General features: G+C 35.7%; 2 protein-coding genes across 12 annotated transcripts in view; one reads left to right on the plus strand and one right to left on the minus strand.

Annotated features, from left to right (window-relative positions):
- LOC143247703 (nocturnin-like) overlaps nt 1-7838 on the plus strand; it is a 45102-nt gene extending 37264 nt beyond the window's left edge. For all 8 annotated transcript variants that reach the window (XM_076496113.1, XM_076496118.1, XM_076496115.1 and 5 more), the window contains 2 exons: nt 1592-1836; nt 3739-7838. In XM_076496113.1, the coding sequence (XP_076352228.1) occupies nt 1592-1836; nt 3739-4550 (1057 nt within the window). In that variant the 3' untranslated portion in view covers nt 4551-7838. The remainder of the gene's footprint in view (nt 1-1591; nt 1837-3738) is intronic.
- A 1949-nt stretch (nt 7839-9787) lies between these two features.
- LOC143247702 (nose resistant to fluoxetine protein 6-like) overlaps nt 9788-19693 on the minus strand; it is a 35413-nt gene continuing 25507 nt past the window's right edge. For all 4 annotated transcript variants that reach the window (XM_076496111.1, XM_076496109.1, XM_076496110.1 and 1 more), the window contains 7 exons: nt 19276-19441; nt 18827-18906; nt 18557-18679; nt 16649-16769; nt 11694-11880; nt 11121-11263; nt 9788-10302 (listed from right to left, as the gene is read on the minus strand). In XM_076496111.1, the coding sequence (XP_076352226.1) occupies nt 10057-10302; nt 11121-11263; nt 11694-11880; nt 16649-16769; nt 18557-18679; nt 18827-18906; nt 19276-19441 (1066 nt within the window). In that variant the 3' untranslated portion in view covers nt 9788-10056. The remainder of the gene's footprint in view (nt 10303-11120; nt 11264-11693; nt 11881-16648; nt 16770-18556; nt 18680-18826; nt 18907-19275; nt 19442-19693) is intronic.

Consider the following 19693-nt stretch of genomic DNA (forward strand, 5'->3'; position numbering starts at 1 on the left):
AAATGTTTTAATAAGTGCTGTATTAGTATTGCCACGGCCCCCGAAGGTACAGCGGTGAGTCTACGGATTTTTAACGCTAAAAATCAAGGGTTCCATTCCTCTCGGTGGACTCAGCAGATAGCCCGATGTGGCTTTGCTGTAAGTAGAACACACACACAAACACTATTTCCACCCGGTAAAAGTGGAAGACTGAAATCTGTGTACATTTATAAAGTTGTTGATGAAATTTGTTAAACAGACACTGATAGTGTAAACAATCTAGGAACTTTCAGCTTAATAATAAAAATACAGTAACTAAACTATATGGATTTAATTATTAACTACTTTAATAAAAAATAGAATGTTTCAATAAAAAATATGAGCAGAGCGCGACATAGTGGTTAAAGTAGTCAGATTTAGAGACGGGTAACGCAGATAACCCTCAAAATTCTTTGCGCGAATTTCGACAAAGCAGAATATTTTCTAAGCAAACTTACCGGTAAAAATTAAAGTAGTCAGAATTAGAGACGGGTAACGCAGATAACCCTCAAAATTCTTTGCGCGAATTTCGACAAAGCAGAATATTTTCTAAGCAAACTTACCGGTAAAGATGTATCAACTTAAGTTTAGTGTTTGGAATAAGCCCCCTCACCCCCCAGACTAACCCTTCTGCACAAATCAAGACTGACAGATCGATGTAGATCTTGATATGAAATTTTAGGATTACAAAAAAATATGTTTCTCTAATGTGTTCTTAAAAAGATATATATAACAACTGTCCACACACAGTGAAGGGTGATATACAGTAGGTGTGGAACGTTGTGGGCTTGAGCACCACATCTTTCTCTCCTAATTTATATTTATTTAAAATCATTTTACTATTATTTCTGAATTTCTTCATGTGAGATTGGCGAACGGAGATTAAGACTGATAGACGGTGTACCCCCACCGCAATATGGGTGCTATTTTCAGTCACCTCCACAACCTAGGATACATTTTATATCTCGCATTATAGCATGCATCGTGGGGAACTTTTCAATTGGTTCAACTTTTTTTTTAGGTTTTGTTTATTATTTCCCATGTACCTATGTATACATACACACACATATATCTAACCGTTAAGGAGATACAGAAGATGACAGACAGATAAACATTTGGCTATAATACATATATAAATTATTGATGGTCTTTATGTAACTACGTGACCAACAACAGACTGCGGAAGGAGAGCAGTTGTGGGCTGTAGCAATCAAACTATGATCACTTTGATTTACCTTGTTAGTTGTCTCGAGCTAACAGCGCTAAAATAGAGGGATCGATACCCTGCAGTGGACAGAGCGCAGGTGTAAGTCTGATGTGTAAAAAACAGCAGTACCTTACTAACTAGTTCGTCTTCCTCAGCTCTTTCTTCGTTTTCATCAACGACGGAAGATGTTACCGGACATATTTTCATTTTGTACTTGCATGACAAACTGTGTCATTTTCCGTGTTGTAATTATGACTGTCTTCCCACAGGTAGACTCAGTTTTGCTTTTTGAATTACGCTAATTCCTGGTACTTTAGAATGAAATTACAAAATAATTAGTCAACTAATACCTGGAGAACCTTTCAGGATGGGGAGTTTTACTTCGGCTCCAAAGATTCTGAACGAAGACACAGCCGACTATGATGTGGATATCCCCGAACGTTCGAATCGTGAAGAGCTGCTGAAGAGATGTGACGTGGAGCTGAAACGACTTCCTCCACCAATACGACGCTCTTTCCACGACGTTCGCGGGCCTCGAGGTTTCTTTCAAGAAATCCAACATTGTAAACCACAGACGATTCGTGTTATGCAGTGGAATATATTGTCACAATGTAAGTTATGACATTTTCTATTAAAACCGTATATATAGTGTTTCTGTCTGTCTTGCTGTGGTTTAGTCGTACCTAATAATGAATATACAGTGGCCGCATAGATAAAGTAAAAAAAAAAACATTCCTTGCTCTATGGCCGGAGGTGTATTATAAGAGTGGTAGTCAAAATCCTATATTTATTTAGAGAAACCCAAAAGTTGGTGGCGGGCTGTGTTGACAAACTGCCCTCTCTCTGGTTTATCTACTCAAAATTGCGGGCGATTAATGCAGCTGATTCTCGAGTAACTTTGGGGAATTCAGAAAGCAAACTGACCGTCGATGTATTTTTTTGTTAGATGTCTTGCTACGTGTACTTTAAAAATACGCTTAGTATTGCTTCTTGTGTTACTGGCAGGTTCACTAGGGATACATAGAATATTTCGTTTGTTAACCCGAAGATGACCTAGGAAGGTCGAAACGTTGCTCTCTGCTTATCAATAAAAGTGTTACTATTCATACCAACCGTTCTGAGATACATTTCGTTTTAATTGTTTTTCTAGTTAAAAATTTGAAAATGTGCTCTGTTTTGATTTGAAATGTATTACAACTGATGTGGTTGATTTTGTTTGTTTGTTTGTTTTGGAATTTCGCACAAAGCTACTCGAGGGCTATCTGGGCTAGCCGTCCCTAATTTAGCAGTGTAAGACTAGAGGGAAGGCAGCTAGTCATCACCACCCACCGCCAACTCTTGGGTTACTCTTTTACCAACGAATAGTGGGATTGACCGTACCATTATAACGTCCCCACGGCTGGGAGGGCAAGCATGTTTGGTGCCACGGGGGATGCGAACCCGCGACCCTCGGATTACGAGTCGCACGCCTTACGCGCTTGGCCATGCCAGGCCCAATGTGGTTGATAAAAACACATTCTTATCTCGAAGAAATGGCCTGTAATGGCCAAGTGAGTTAAGGATCCGAGGGTCGCGGGTTCGAATCCAGGTCGCACCAAACATGCTCGCCCTTTCAGTCGTGGGGGCGTTATAATGTGATGGTCAATCCCACTATTCGTTGGTAAAAGAGTAGCCCAAGAATTGGCGGTGGGTGATGGTAACTAGCTGCCTTTCCTCTAGTCTTACACTACTAAATTAGGGACGGCTAGCGCAGATAGCCCTCGTGTGGCTTTGTGCGAAATTAAAAAAAAACTCGAAGAAATCGTGGTGATTTTCTTGATAGAGAAAGCTGTTAAATTTTGTTATAAGATAAGCGTGACGATAGTAGTGCAATCTATCGATACTAAATGTAAATGAAAGGGGTTGTAATTGTTTCTTATGTATGAAAACGAATTTCAACAAATAGTAAGTTTTAGAAAATATTATGCCTCGTTTATGTATATATATTTTTTTTTTATAAAATGAACTTTTAACAACAACGTTTTCATAAACTTTATTTTCAATGTTGATTTGTCGAGATATTATTTGGAAAAAACTGAGAACGAAGATGCAGAAGAAAAAAAAGTTAAAGGACATAAAATATAGTCTTAGCGCTTGTAAGAAATAATCATTTTCTTAATTAGAAGTAAAATATTAATAAACATTTTGTATGTTAGCTTAGCGCAGCAGTGTTAGTAATACCAAGTATGCAACGCAATTCTATCAAAAATTGCTATCTGAAAACTGTTTGAATGTTTAACTAATTGAAATATTTGATAGTTTTGAATAGTAGATAAAAATACGTGTAAAGCAATGTGAACTGTGTTTGAATCACAGTCCACCATACTGAGGTGTACTAGTTTTTCTACACTGTCACGTTTCGAGACTATTATCCATACAAATTTGTGTTTGTGTTTCTTACAAAACGTTTACTTTGTGTAGCCTGCTCGTGCTAACAACACCTTTCTTCGTTCTGTGTTTTTTTCTTTTATCAGCCCTTGGAGAGAAACACGACAATTTTGTGGCGTGTCCACAAGAAGCCCTCTGCTGGAAGACACGGCGCTGGAGGATGTTGGAAGAAATCTTCATGTATAAGGCTGACATTTTGTGCTTCCAGGAAGTGGACCACTTCTATTTCCTCCAGAAGACACTGGGGGCGTTAGGCTTCGTTGGCACGTTCTTTCCCAAGCCAGACTCTCCTTGCTGCTACGTCAGAGGAAACAATGGTCCTGATGGTTGTGCCATTTTTTACAACACAAACAAGTACGAGTTGCTTAGGACTGAGACCCGGATATTGGAGGTTTGTACCTGTCAGTCCAACCAGGTGGCCATTCTTTGTATCTTCAGACGGAAAGCAGATAGTCGTGAGTTTTGTATAACGACCACACACCTCAAAGCCCGCCAGGGAACCCTGCTTGCCACACTCAGGAACGAACAGGGAAAGGACTTGCTGGACTTTATCCGGATGTACTATGACCGTAAACCACTAATAGTTACTGGTGACTTCAATGCCGAGCCTACAGAACCAGTGTACAATACCATGACTAAGTGCCTTGAACCCAGTCTCGATAGTGGCTACTCATACCTCAGTAATCGCCATGAGGAACACCCTTATACCACATGGACGATACGAGAGGACGGGGAGATCTGTCGCACACTGGACTACATCTTCTTTAATAAGAACACGCTTACTCTAGAGTCCGTGTTGAACCTTCCACGAGAGGAGGACATCGGTGAGGACCGGGTGCCTTCCTTCCGGTATTCGTCCGATCACTTTTCTCTAGTCTGTGACTTCTGCTTCAAGTGACCACAGAGTTGTAACAAAGCACGTGACTTTCTTGTAGTCTCTACTTCAAGCGAGAAGTCACCAGCCAAGAGCTATCCGAGAAACTTAGGCGTATATTATTCTTCGTTTAGTTTCAATTGAAGGAAAGACATGATATTCTAGTAAAACGAAAAGCGCTTATAATCTACATAATGAAGTCGATATCTAATATAATTTTATTAACATTCTAATCTATTTGTTAGATAAACAAGAATAGCAGACCAATATAGTTTTTTAAATATATCCTGTCCTTACATCGGGGGGGGGGGAATCCGTAACCACTTGAATGTTGTTTCTATCGTTATTTTTTAAGTGTTTAGGCCTAAACCTCTACGCATGCCCATAACGTTCAATTATACCCATTACTGTCTAACTTCGTTTCTACATTATTGGAGAAAGGCTTCACGAACGTTTAAAGTCAGATTTATTAAAGTTGGCTAGTAAATATTATTTGTTCCAGGGAAAGTTTAGGCCTAAACCTCTACGCATGCTCATAACGTTCAATTATAGCCATTACTGTCTAATTTCGTTTCTACATTAATGGAGAAAGGCTTCACGAACGTATAAAGTCAGATGTATCAAAGTTGGCTGGTAAATATTATTTGTTCCAGGGAAAGTTTAGGCCTAAACCTCTACGCATGCTGATAACGTTCAGTTTTCGCCATTACTGTCTAACTTCGTTTCTACATTATTGGAGAAAGGCTTCACGAACGTATAAAGTCAGATTTATTAAAGTTGGCTAGTAAATATTATTTGTTCCAGGGAAAGTTTAGGCCTAAACCTCTACGCATGCTCATAACGTTCAATTATAGCCATTACTGTCTGACTTCGTTTCTACATTAATGGAGAAAGGCTTCACGAACGTATAAAGTCAGATGTATCAAAGTTGGCTGGTAAATATTATTTGTTCCAGGGAAGATGTAAGATATTTATTTATCGTGGTCCAAAATCTCCAGATTCTTGTAGTCCTCATATCTAGTAAGAGTTTTACACAATATTTCTTTCTGCATACGGCTGAAACAGGGTTATTTAACCTGTTGTTATTTACGAAAATGTAGAAAATAGAGGGCAACTAACGGTCATTTTACCATACTTCAAAAACTGTCAACACCATAACAAAAAGGAAAGCTAAAAATACCCCTTCCTGCCTTTTTTGTATTATCAAGATGACTGGTATAGGTATTAAACCTTTAATTATAATAAATAATACATTTTTACTTTTAAGTGGGTTTCTCGTCATCACGAATTACCACTTTTTATTACTCTGATCTGTCTGTTACTTTTATATATGTAAAAACGACTCGTTTGGGTTGAGAATTTTTTTTCTTCGGTCATCGTCTGGTTCACAAAGAAAGAAAGAGGTAACTGACCGGAAGCTGACATGTTTGAAAGTGATTGTGTAACTGAGTGTCGGAACGTAGAGGGCGTGCTGTTAATTTTATTTTACTAGTTTATTTACGAAGTAATATTTTATAGTGTCTAATTGTTTTAAAACTGTTTTTGAACCGAATATCTGAAATAATTGCTAATAATAGAATTTTGTTCTCACGGAGTTTGGACAAACCATTGTCCAGTTAAAACAGTTTGTAAGCCAATAGAATACGTCATATCTTGTGGGTTGGCACATACTCTTAATCAGATAATGTTTCGAAGCATTGCGAGTGGATGAATGGACTAATTTATTTGGAGGGTAGAACTATGCCTAGTAGTAGCAGAGCTATTATTGTGAGGTTTGTTGTAACATTGAAATGGGATGGTAAAACATTAACATTAATGGGGATTTTATAACCGATAAAATTTTCAGAAGATGTTCCTGTGGCACAGCATCAGGTCTGAAGGTTTACAACCTAAACATTAGGTATCAATACAACAACCTAAACCTTTAGACTCGTATGAGCTGTTTCATTGACGGAACTTAAAGCTGAGAATGGTATTGTTTATTTGAGGCATTATGGGAAACGTTTTTAAATTATTCATTGCAGTTTTAAGCGTTTTGATGTCACTTATACAGGTAAGCTTCAAGTATTGGATAATAGACCTAACATTTAAAGATTGGAAAACTAGTTTAATCAACCTCAGTAAGGTCCATCAATGGTCAAAGGTAAATTGATGGACTTTCAACTTTAAAATTTGGAGTTCGAATTCCGGTGGTGGAGAGAGCGCAAATAGCCTATTGTAGATTTGTAGATTCTGTAGATTTGCGCCCGTGGTCTTAAGTATGAAGCTGTTCGAACTCCTGTTCCAATCGATGTCTCGGGTTATTACTCCAGTACTCTAGATGTAAAACGATTATTTGATCTCAGTGTTACAACAGTAATTGTTTACTACTGTTTTTTTATGTCACAGTCGTTGTGAAAGTTGCGTCATTTGACGTTTTTAATGGTATGAATTTTTCGGTTTCCTAGTTTGATACCTTCACCTATATTGTATTCTTAACACGACTGGTGTATTTATTTTAAAGTTTCAACACCCACAACAGCAGTCTTGAGAATACATTTTTACTTCAAGTGAGCGCCCTCTACTAAATGTTATTGTTTTCTTACTACAAATTATCCCTAATTAACCTCGTTCGTGGAGATGAGGGCTAGGATATTGCAATCGGGTCCGTAAGTGTCTGTCTGTCTGTTTCCGCGCTCGTATCTCAAAAACCGATAGATCGATTTACATGAAATGTTTACACAAGATGGGAAGTCAGCATAGGACTGCCCTCCATAAATTTGGTCCGGATTGAGTTTGTGGATTACTTTGAAGCATTTTTTATAATGGGGAGATAGGGCATTTTTGCGGTTTGGGGCTAAAAGCCCTGTAAATTGAGATCGTATTTCTACCAAATTTCATGGACACTTTAAGGTTGAGACTTCTCACCACACTACAAAATCTCATCCGAATCATTACGGATCTAAAAAAGATTTTCCGAGTTTTCACGAGTGACGTTAATCCAATATAAACACGTGCAATATTGAGAACGAGTGGTATGCACTCTATCATCTGATTGTGAAATTAATATTAGTGACATTTTGGGTCTAAGTATGCACTCTTAATTGAAGGACAGGAGCGCCCTCTAGAAACGGATGTTTTTCTGATCAGTATATAGTTAATGTCTGTTTTATATTGTAATCGCCGTATTTATTTACTTATTAAACTGATCACTAACTCTATTTCTTATCTGATTTTGAATGTTTTCAAAGTTAGTTGTTATTGTTAATATAACTGTTATTTGTTGTTGAATAAAGTCGGTTAACTTAAAAAAAATGTGATACTTTATGAGTGCCTAACAGCATAATGAAAGATTCTGTTTATTATTGCCCCCCGCTAGTCCAGCGGTATGTCTTCGGATTTACAACGCTAAAATCAGGGGTTCGATTCCCCTCGGTGGGCTGAGCAGATAGCCCTTTGTGGCTTTGCTATACGAAAAACACAAACACACACTGTTTATTATTACTTTTAGAGGTGTCCTGGGCACGCCAAACATGCTCGCCCTCCCAGCCGTGGGGGCGTTATAATGTGACGATCAATCCCACTATTCGTTTGTAAAAGAGTAACCCAAGGGTTGGCGGTGGGTGGTGATGACTAGCTGCCTTCCCTCGAGTCTTACACTGCTAAATTAGGGACGGGTAGCGCAGATAGCCCTCGAGTAGCTTTGCGCGAATTCTAACAACAAACAAACGTACACAATGACTTTTAAAGAATAATTCTATTTAAAAATATAAATATGATCGTTTTGCTTGTCAAATTTTTTAGCATAAGCTATTCAAGAACAATCTACCGAAGTCGTCCCTTATTCTGAAGTCATAAAATTGAGAGAAAGGCAGCTAGTCAACACTTACAACTGTTAGGCCACTATTTACCCATGAACGAGGGTATTGACTGTTCACGTTATAACGCCATCGCAAATGAAAGGACGAATATGTTTTATGGCGGGTTTAGATCCCGCGATCCATATGTTGCATGACGAGAATCCTAACCATCAGTTCTTAATAGGGTTAGAATCGATCTGCCAAAAATCCAGTCAAGCACTCTCAGATTGTTCAGCGTTCTAGTTACTTTAACTATCTTTTTGAATAACAATTACCTTTCAGTTTGTTTACGTTGTGCACAGTCTCTTTCGTGGTTCAGGGAATTGTGATTTAACTCCAAGGTATATTTCCTGACGTTCTTCAAAATATTTGTAATTACTACTGAATCTGATTGATGAAACAGCATATAAAGATGCACCACAGTTTGTAGGATATTACTTTAGAAGGACCAGTGTTTGTGGAATATTACTTTAGAAGGACTACAGTTTGTTGAATGTTATCTTAGAAGGACCAGTGTTTGTGGGACATTACTTTAGAAGGACTGCAGTTTGTTGAATGTTATCTTAGAAGGACCAGTGTTTGTGGGATATTACTTTAGAAGGACTACAGTTTGTTGAATGTTATCTTATAAGGACCAGTGTTTGTGGGATATTACTTTAAAAGGACTACAGTTTGTTGAATGTTATCTTATAAGGACCAGTGTTTGTGGGATATTACTTTAGAAGGACTACAGTTTGTTGAATGTTATCTTATAAGGACCAGTGTTTGTGGGATATTACTTTAGAAGGACTACAGTTTGTTGAATGTTATCTTATAAGGACCAGTGTTTGTGGGATATTACTTTAGAAGGACTACAGTTTGTTGAATGTTATCTTAGAAGGACCAGTGTTTGTAGGATATTACTTTAGAAGGACTACAATTTGTTGAATGTTATCTTAGAAGGACCAGTGTTTGTAGGATATTACTTTAGAAGGACTACAGTTTGTTGAATGTTATCTTAGAAGGACCAGTGTTTGTGGGATATTACTTGAATCTCACAACAAGCTCATTAAACTTTATGTGACTTTTACACGAGCTTCAATTTTGCAAAAAAGGAAACTGTATACTGTATATATACCGTATTGCCACGATTATAAGGCAATACTTTTTGATTAATAATTAAACTATAAAATTCGCAATTGCCTTATAATCGTGGCCGGCCACAGCACCGTTTCCTCCTACTCTAGTTTGTCGCATTCCTGAGCGTCCATGTGGCATCTATGTTTACTCAAGGTCTTCATTCCTGAGCGTCCATGTTTACTCATTAATTCTTGCAAATAGTCCACCTGAAAGCTGTTCACTTACAGTATTGATTTTTTTTGCAGGCCTAAAAAAGGACTTTATGACATTTGATTTGTTTCTTTCCCGTCATTTCTAGAAAAAAGGATCGCCTTATATTCGAGATCGCCCTTTAATCAGGTCATACAATATAATTGTGTCATATACACTATAGAATATTTGAAATCAAAATTATAATGAGTGCAAATCTTTATTTCCTACAATAAAGTAATGTAGAGTAGGTATTAGCTTTGGAGTTTCACATTAGAAGATTTCACAAAGAATAAAACTGTAAGTTTATTCATGTTTTTCTTTTTAGCTCAGTTTAGTGATTGTTTTAATTTTAAAAAAGTAACAAACTTCCCTTCCATTTGTTACAATTTCGAAGTAATGATACTGTTTTCGTTGGTTTGTGGACACAACGCTATTCCCACTGGTGAGGCAACTTGACCCATTTCACCTTCTTCCTGGTTCACTGTTGAATTATTGTGCGTAGGCACGAGTGGTCTAGGCTGTGGAAAAATGCATTGTTCTAGCTTGATGAAAGGACTTTCAAACACCAGATGAAGAAGTAGGGATATCGCTGTTGATATTACGAGGTAAACTATAAAACTGCAGACCTACAAAAACAAATAATTAAAAACTATGAGTAACTTCAGTGGTTCTCAGTCATTTTGGCCGCAGAATAATGGCTCATAGAATGGTTCTGAGTGTTTGTTTTTCAAATACAAACTTTAAGCTCATAGCTCCATCTCTTGACTGATTTCAAATCTATTTACAGTCGCGGCTATTGAAGACTCCTTGTTTATCTCACAGAATTCTTCACTAGCCCCACCTGACGAAACTGATATTACAGTGTATAACTCGATCTTTACCGTATCGGACTTCTTTAGAATACAATACTCGTGAACCTTTATGCGTCAGTGGGCCATAGGCTGAGAATCACCTGACAATATTTCATCGAAAGTTTCGATTACGTCATAACACGTAATGTTTTTTGTCTGACTCAGACATTCTAACCACTTATAGTTTAACGTAGAGTCTGAACAAAAACTTTTTTGATAAAAAATAACTCAATTATTATTTAGTATACGAACGTTAAAATAAAATATCATTATTGGGAAGAATTGCTTTAACAGTTGCTTAAGATTAGCAGCTGTTAAATTAGATTACAATTAGACAGTCACTAATAAGAAAACAGAACATAAAATAATTAGTCTATTATTTTTTATTTTGCTCTGTGAATTAAAACACGTTTTATATTCCAGTTGGTGACGTAACTGTTTCAAACGATGGGCCCTCTGGTAACAAGATATTAATACTGTAATTCAACTCGACACAACTTTACGGTCAGTACTTAATGGTATCGCTTCTTTAGACGCAAATCGAATAACTAGGGTTAAGTGAAAAAACACACAAAAACAACCAATTCACTTACAAGTTCGAAATGACTAAACAATCTCCTCTCTTTTGTTGATCCTACAACAATGAAAATTACCAGCGAGTGCACGAGGTATGCCATATAGGTTAAACGACCGAGAACTATAAACGGTTGCCATGACAACAGAGCGTTAACAGGACCTGAATATAAAAAAATATTGTCAAATAATATACTTAAAATATCCGAAAAAAATGTATATAATTCAAATAATTGTGACTCATTCTAATTATATATTTAGTTTTATAGTTATAATTTTAAAATATATTATTGCTTTATTGTTGTTTTGAATTAAGCACAAAGCTATACAATGGGCTATCTGTGCTCTGCCCACCACGGGTATGGAAAATCCGGATTTTAGCGTTGTAAGTCCGCAGACATGCCGCTGAGCCACTGGGGGGGGGGCACTTAAAATATGCATGCAATTAACGTTCTTTCTGTATACGTTTAGTTTCGAAAAAGAGACAAAAACTTTGTCAAATAATTTAAAGCACGACGAGCTTTCAGTATACGGAGTAATTTTTACTTTTTGTTTTTTAAACTTGTGAATGTTATTTAATCAAATTAACTTACCACCATATCCATTGGAACAAGCAAATGTTATCCACGCTAAGCCTAAAGCAAACACGGTTCTATGAACAGCGGCGTAGAGTACTCCAACAACGACATTAGGCCTTATCCCGTTCATCCAGCTGTACGCTCCAAACACTACTGCTAGAGTTGATATTGTTGTAATAGTCCATCCAACAACCACAGTGACCTGAGAAAATAAATCAAAAAACATAATTAATACACTGTAAGAGACACATGAAGTATACGTATACCGTATTACTTCGAATTTAAGACGCACGTTTTTTTTTTTCATATTTTCCGAACTGAAAATTAGGGTGCCTCTTAAATTCGAGGTATTATTTTTCACTCTTCTAAAGTCCAGAAAACATTATCTTCCTCGAACAGCAAAGGGTTTCGAAAAAAATTTTGCATTAACAAACAGTTTGGACTATATTTTAAAAAGAACTTAGCTAATAAAGATTAAAGAAACACGTACAATACGTCAAATTTGCCGATTTCAGTCTTCTAGCGGTGTAGTTCGATATCACCGTTCTCAGCCTTTATCTGACTATCCTGTTGTTCAGACGCTATTTTATTGTGTTTTTTATTTTTATTGAGTTTTTTACTGATGGAAAGCGCTTTATGTACGATGCCGAATTGAAAATAAAAGTTATTTTGTGCGCCAAATAGATTGAGAATTGTGTAGCCGGTGACAAGTATTCAGTGAGTGAACCAAAAGTAAGTTGCTGGCGTGGTGTGAAAACTAAATCGTTTTACTTGTAAGAAAAGTACAACATCATTTTCTAGCATAAGAAAAGAAAGACATCTTGAATTTGATGCCGCTTTTTAAAACTATTTCAGAAAATTACAAAACGAACTGCCTGTAAGGAGAGAAGTCTTAATGTTAAAAGCAAAACATTGTTCAGGAAAGAGTGGTATTTATTTCAAGGATAGTTGTGGCTGGTGTGAGAAATTTACGAAAATAGAAGGTTTATCATTACGGCAAAAGACAACAATTTGTCAAGTTTGCCGTCAGATTTTGAAACAAAAATTATTGAACGTTACGTTGCTGGTCTACTCCAAAGGAATCAATTTTCCCTAAATAAAATCGGTAACGCAGATAGAACGACAGTTTTTTCGTCATACTGCGCAACTATACTGTAAATACCAAAGGAGAAAAACAGGTTACAATGAAAACCACTGGTTACGAAAAGTTAAGAGTTAGTCTCATGCTATGTGTAACTGCAGATGGAAATTACCATCCTGTGTTATATTGAACAGAAGAACATTGCCGTAAGAAAATGTTTGCAAATATGTAATAGTTCTTGCATAAGGAAATGTATAGAAGACATTAGAGTGTAAGAGTGTTTGGATGTGAACCTCAGTCTGGTGTATTATTAAAGCAACAAAGCACACTTGTAATGGATGTATTTCATCGTCATCTCTTCTATAAAATAAAGAGTAGGTTAAGAAACAAAACCAGTGATCTGGTGATAATTCCTGGTGGAATGAGAGATCAGTTACAACCTCTTGATGTGTCCACTAATAAGTCATTTAAAGATTGTACCCGTAAGCATTATGATGCTTGGCTGAATAAAGACAATCATGTTTTGACACCGAGTGGTATAATAAAAAGGGTGTCAGTAATAGTGGAGTGGATTTCAAAAGCTTGGAAAGAAGTGTCAGACGGTATTATTAGAAAACTGTTTTTAAAATGTTGTTTATCCAATGTGTAAGATGGAACACAAGATGATATTCTTTGGGACAGTAATGAATCAAGTGATGAAGGTGCTTTAGCTTCAAAACGTTGTAATATGTATGACTCAAGTTACATTCAACCAAGGTCGGATTAACTGAAGCTGATATAAGTTAAATACAGTTTGAGAAATACAGAAACACAAGCGATGGGTAACTAATGTACGAATTACAAATTGTAATATTTGTGACAAAATAATAACAGCGAGTTCTTATGACAGATGTAAAATAATGACAATGAATTTTACGATAAATGTAACAATAAATAGCTTTTGGTCAAACTGTTGGGTAAATATTTATGAAAATAAAAATTGTAGGAAAATGTTAACAAAAATTATGAAATAACAGATTTGTATGAAATAATTAATATCACTGTTGCCATAGCAGCACAGTTTTTAACAGTAAAAGATCCAGTTTTAATTGTTTTTTGGTCCAGCGGACTCTTCGATCCAGAGGGTAAGGGAATTTAGAGCACTCATAATCATTTCTCCTTAATCCGATCTTGGATTTAACCATTTAAACATTATTTTATTTGAGTTTCATTTTGCAAATTGAAGTCATTTCTAATTCTAACAACAGTATAGCTGAAGTATCATTAAAAAAAATACACAGACGATAACACAATAAAGACCAACACCCAAACATTTTCTAAATGTTGATTTTTTTTTCTTTATCGGAAGCAGGCAGTAAATATCTATTCTTGAAGAGTTAACCATTCGAAATCAAAACAAACAATAACTTTGTTAAAATTATGGTATAATAAGTCTTATTAAAGTTACAAGTTTCGTAGAGGGCGAATGAGTTTTAAAACAAAAACGGCGAAGTTCGGGTGTTATTGTCATTCACTTGTAGGATAAATCCACTAAGGTAATTTTATTAAGTAAATTTATTATTTTTGTATTTGTGAAAGGCTTTTGATAACTAGAACAGCAAAATATATAAACTTTTTATTAGGTTGATCAAGTATTTTGATCAGTTTGTGACCGTCAATATTTAGGCTAGTAAATGTTTTAAAGTTAGGTGGCGAATATAGTCATTCAAACTGTATTTTCCGTCTGTCAAATTTATTGTAATTTAAATAATAACCTAAAACATAACTCAAACTCTAAAATTTAGTTTCTCTATTCATATTATTTTACGATTTAACTATGAGTATGTTTAATCGTGAAAAAATTGTATTAACTACTGTATGTTCGAAACGTAAAATAGTAAACAGAATTAACGACACAATGCTACGCCTAAATTAGTAACTGATACGTGGTGACGTCAGGTATAAAGTAACTAGGAGTCGAAAACCACCCATTCAAAATTAAATTTCTTCTGGCCTCGTAATGCTTAAGGAATAAATATTTTTGTAGTTTGCCTAAAAAGTCTTCTAATAGTAATATTGTAGGTATTTAAATTTTTGTAATAGCTACTTAGAAATTAAACGTCACTTTGCAATTGAATTTTCTTGTACTGTATTATGGCCATTTAAATCTTTGCAAAAAATCCATGAATTGTTTGTAAACACAAGCATCGAACGTAGTCAGTAATAGATGTACTTGTGCAGGGCTCCTGTAAATGTTCTGTTATAAAAAGTAAGTAAACACTTTCTTTGAAAGATGCCCATTTCAGTTGTGACAGTCTTGAAAAACGCAACTTGTTAAAAAGATGCATATTATAGAATTATTTAAAGATGACACGATCTATTTTATCTATATTTTCACTATGGAAGCTATTTCCCTATTTTTAGATGTCAATTCGTTGCGTACTAGGAGGTGGATGAACCGTCTGGTTTTGTGGGGCTAGGAAACGTAGTGCTTTTAAATTTTATTTTTCGTATATTTTACATTATTTAGGCTTACGTACCATTGCGTTGTTTAGTTTTATTTTATATCATTACTGAGGAAATGTTCATAACTGGGTGGGACAGTAGTTTTGTTCGGAACATTGTGGGTTAAATGACTCGAACCAGGCCTCTGAAGGTGACCGATGCTATGTTTTCACACCTGTGTTTGTTAGCGTCAGCAAATTTCCTTGAAAACGGCTGAATGTATATATGTATTTCTACGAAATTTTGTGTACACTCAGACGATGGTCAAACTCAAAAGTAATTAATTTTTGGAGGGTCATAATGAAAGGTCACGAAATGAAAAAACAAAAACAAAGAGTATGTTAACATTGGGATCAATTTATCACACTGTTTATTCCCTGTAACTCAGTCAAAAGTGATCGAATTTTGGTGAAACATGGTGGACATATGTAGAATGTCATTTCTCAGTGCGTGCCAGTGGTGTTCCATTGAGTTTGTTTATATGTTTGTTTTTTTTTGCTGGAAAACTTCATATATCAGCCTCCTGTACTCTGATTCATATTTAAAATACTGTACTTATAAATGTTTTTTATACGACGTTCGTTATTGTTTAAAATAGTTGTTGTTATAGATGGCGTAGAAACACCGTATTTTAGAACATTAAAGAGGTTGAACATTTTCCCTGTGAAATATCAAAAGGAAACGCTTCGCAACCGGAATGTTCGCCCGTTTAGCATTTGCCAAACTCGGGCAATGCTGGTTAATAAACTGTTTTTAATTAAGTCCGATAGATGTCAGGGTACGTACAAATAAACACAATATAATATACTAGATCCATATTTGTGTTATATATTGTAGTTTTTATAAGTAAGTGTTTCCCAAAGTGGGAGCTGCGATTTCCTTGGGCACCATGAAACCTTTTCTGGGATCATCAAAAGTGGGCCCAAAACAAAGATACTGAAGTATTTATAAAGCAGACGATAAAAACTATGCTCAACTAATTACCTGTACACTATTTTCAAAAGAAGATGCTATTATTCCTACAATGGTACTGTGTTTCAATCACCTTAGGTTAGGGAGGGCCTCAAACTTATTTTTATATTCACATCTTCAGATTAATATAGTTTGGGAACCACTAAATTAGAGGTACTATCTTGGAATTTCTCGGTCTTAATTAAAATATTCACTTATTATAACTTTTAATTAAAATTTGTTTAAACCACTTATTGAATATTCCACTAGTAACACAGAAGATAAGTCTGAAGACCTTTATAACGTTAAATACCTGATTTAGATACCTGATACTCGTGTTGAGCAGAGCTGACATAGCTCCTTGTATAGCTATGAGCTTAACAGCAAACAATTTGTTTTTATTGAGTTATGAGTGAAAAACGGTGACAACATAGTTAAAAATATATATACTTACAGGGCTCAGCTTAACGTTCTGATGGTTGAGTAGAACATATCCTGTGGTTAAGCCTACAAAGTATGGACCCATATGCACGTAGGGTTTCCAGTGTATGTGGAATTCCATGTCAATGATTTTGCTTAAAAAGTAAAATGTAACACTTATATTTGTAACAAATACACGAAATTCAAATTAAATCTATTTTGTACATTATTTTTATTATTTATAAAATAGCATTTAGTGCTTAACAACAAACTGCACAATACGTTAAATAGATTCTCTGTATATACATATGTATTTAATAAGGAGCATTGGAGCACTACACTTGTAATGTTCACTGCTACAGTCTTGTTTAATGTAGCAACTTTAAATGTTTCATAGCTCAGATGAGGAATGTTTTTTAGCCTGATCAAGTTAACTGTGTGAGAAACTTACTAGGTTAGAGTTTAATATTTTTTATTAAGTTTCATATCAGATGGTCTGGTGGTTAGAGTTTTCCGCTCGTCACTCAATACACTCGTCCCATCAGCCGGAAGTGAAAGGTTATAATATGACGGTCAGTCTAATTCTTTGTTGGTAAAACAGTAGTCCAAGGGTTGGTATAGACGACTAGTAACGATATCTTTCGTTTAAATTGGCGCAAAATTCAAACCAAACCACGCATTTTGGCTTGTCATTCTTCATTTAGCAATGGACATGAGGGTCATTTAGAATGTCAGTTGTCCAAAAGATCAGTTTATTTTTTTGGTGATGGTTAAAATATCAGGTGTCTAAAAGCTCAGTTAGTTTTTTAGGTGCCAATTTAAATGTCAGGTATCCAAAAAACTCAGTTTTTTATATTTTATATTTTTGTAAGTTATTTTTTATTTTTATGTTGGCTAAGCAGATAAAAGTGATATGCTAAAAATACACGTAGACCAGTGTGGCCTAGTGGCCAGTATCAGGTGTTTAAAGTTCGAGCCCTTGACACGCCTCACACTCTAATTTGTTAGTGATTTATAAAAGTCAGTCATTCTGACGTTGGAACAAGAGTAGCCATGTTGGAGACAGTTTATCCATTCTGTGACCCAAGTTCTATGCTTGAACACCACCAATGACCGTGGGCCACGTAAATATTAAATATGAGAAAGGTGCATGTTTTAAGCTCGTTCAGAAGGAACGTGCCCAGTCAGAAGCATCACCCCTCCCACCACCCACTTTAAGTGATTGACTGTCAATCTTATAACGCGCTCACTACTGAATATTTTGTGGTACGGTTGCCAAGTCGTTTCGGTAGCTCCGAAACCCAGATATCGAGCACAGGACCAACGCAGGCCATCTAAATTACAACAATTAGAAAAGACTAAATGTCATCCTTTACTTCTACCCTGTGCTTCTCTGGTACTATGTATGACCTTTGTGATACAGGTTTATTATTATTTAGTATTATCTTATGTTTAACCTTATTTGTACATCGATTAGATTCACCTTTTCATATTATTATATCTCTGTATTCGTCTAGAAACCTTATTAATTCATGTTCCTATTTCTCTTCTATCTTTCCAAAGATAGAGTATTTCTTTTCTATCTTTCCAAAGGTAGAGTATTTCCCTTCTACCTTTCCAAAGATAGAGTATTTCTCTTCTACCTTTCCAAAGATAGAGTATTTCCCTTCTACCTTTCCAAAGGTAGAGTATTTCTCTTTTACCTTTCCAAAGATAGAGTATTTCTCTTCTACCTTTCCAAAGATAGAGTATTTCTCTTCTACCTTTCCAAAGATAGAGTATTTCTCGTCTACCTTTCCAAAGGTAGAGTATTTCTCTTCTGCCTTTCCAAAGATAGAGTATTTCTCTTCTACCTTTCCAAAGATAGAGTATTTCTCTTCTACCTTTCCAAAGGTAGAGTTCCAATCTACTTTACTGTGTGATTTTAGATTTAATTGCTTACGTTATGTCGCTACTGAGGAAATTGTTGGAAGGGGGGAAGTCCTTCCATATTGTAATAAGTGCTATCACAAACCACGATACCACAATGCCAATGATGCTGAGACTCCAACCGACGCGAGGGCATCTGTTGGCGAGAAAAGAAAGTAAATCATTATCTTTTAAATATTTTCACACATATTTATATACATTAATTGCTGTAAAGTTCAATTATTTTATGGAAAATAAAGCGCTTGGAAATATAAATTTTAACACTTACAAAGTCGGTACTCACCTCCTGAAAGTAATTAAGAAAATTGGAGATAAAAGATAGAGTTGCATGTCAGCTGCGACGTACCACAGGGGGGGAATACACTGAAATAAATAAACACCGTACGATTTTCTGTTAAACTAACTATGTAGCATTGTCGCTGTGTGTTTTGGTGATTCATATATAAACCGTTTGATATTTCTTCTATGCGGTTAACAACACTTGATAACATTAATACACATAATTTATACAATTCTACTATCGGCAGTAATAAATGACATTCTTTTATTTTATATTGAAACAACAGTAACAAACACACTGTTTTACTTTACGTATATATATATTTACAAATTTTACGTATTTGAAGCACGTGGAATTCTCGGTCCTGAACGTGGTAAGAAACACGTGAACAGTTACGTATGTAATTTTTAAACACATTTGTTTTCATAGAAGTTACTAGCATATTTCCTTACCGTCGCATTTTTACGTATGAAATTGTTAAAGTAAAACATATTCGCCCACCAGGTGGTTCTGCAGTGTTCTATTTCACGCTCGACTACTCGATGCCAGAATGGTCCAGAAGACAACAGAGGAAGGATGAACATCAGAGAGATGACCAACATCATAGGAGGGGTCAACCTAAAAGTAAAAAATGTTACTATTTCTATTTACGTTATATATTTTTTTATTATATATTGATCACCATGTTACATCGAACTGCTAATGATATTATAAACTCTTGCTGTAGTTTAGTGGTAGGCTCGACGGCTTAGAATTCGGAGCTCGATACTCGGTGGATACGGCACAATTAGTACTTCGACCAAAAGCAGAAAGTGCTGTTTTAAAGATAAATACCAATTGTTTTTCGGTTGATCAGCAGTTAAGTTAGAT

This window comes from Tachypleus tridentatus, chromosome 3 (genome assembly GCF_004210375.1).
Source record: "Tachypleus tridentatus isolate NWPU-2018 chromosome 3, ASM421037v1, whole genome shotgun sequence".
Taxonomy (NCBI): Eukaryota; Metazoa; Arthropoda; class Merostomata; order Xiphosura; family Limulidae; genus Tachypleus; species Tachypleus tridentatus.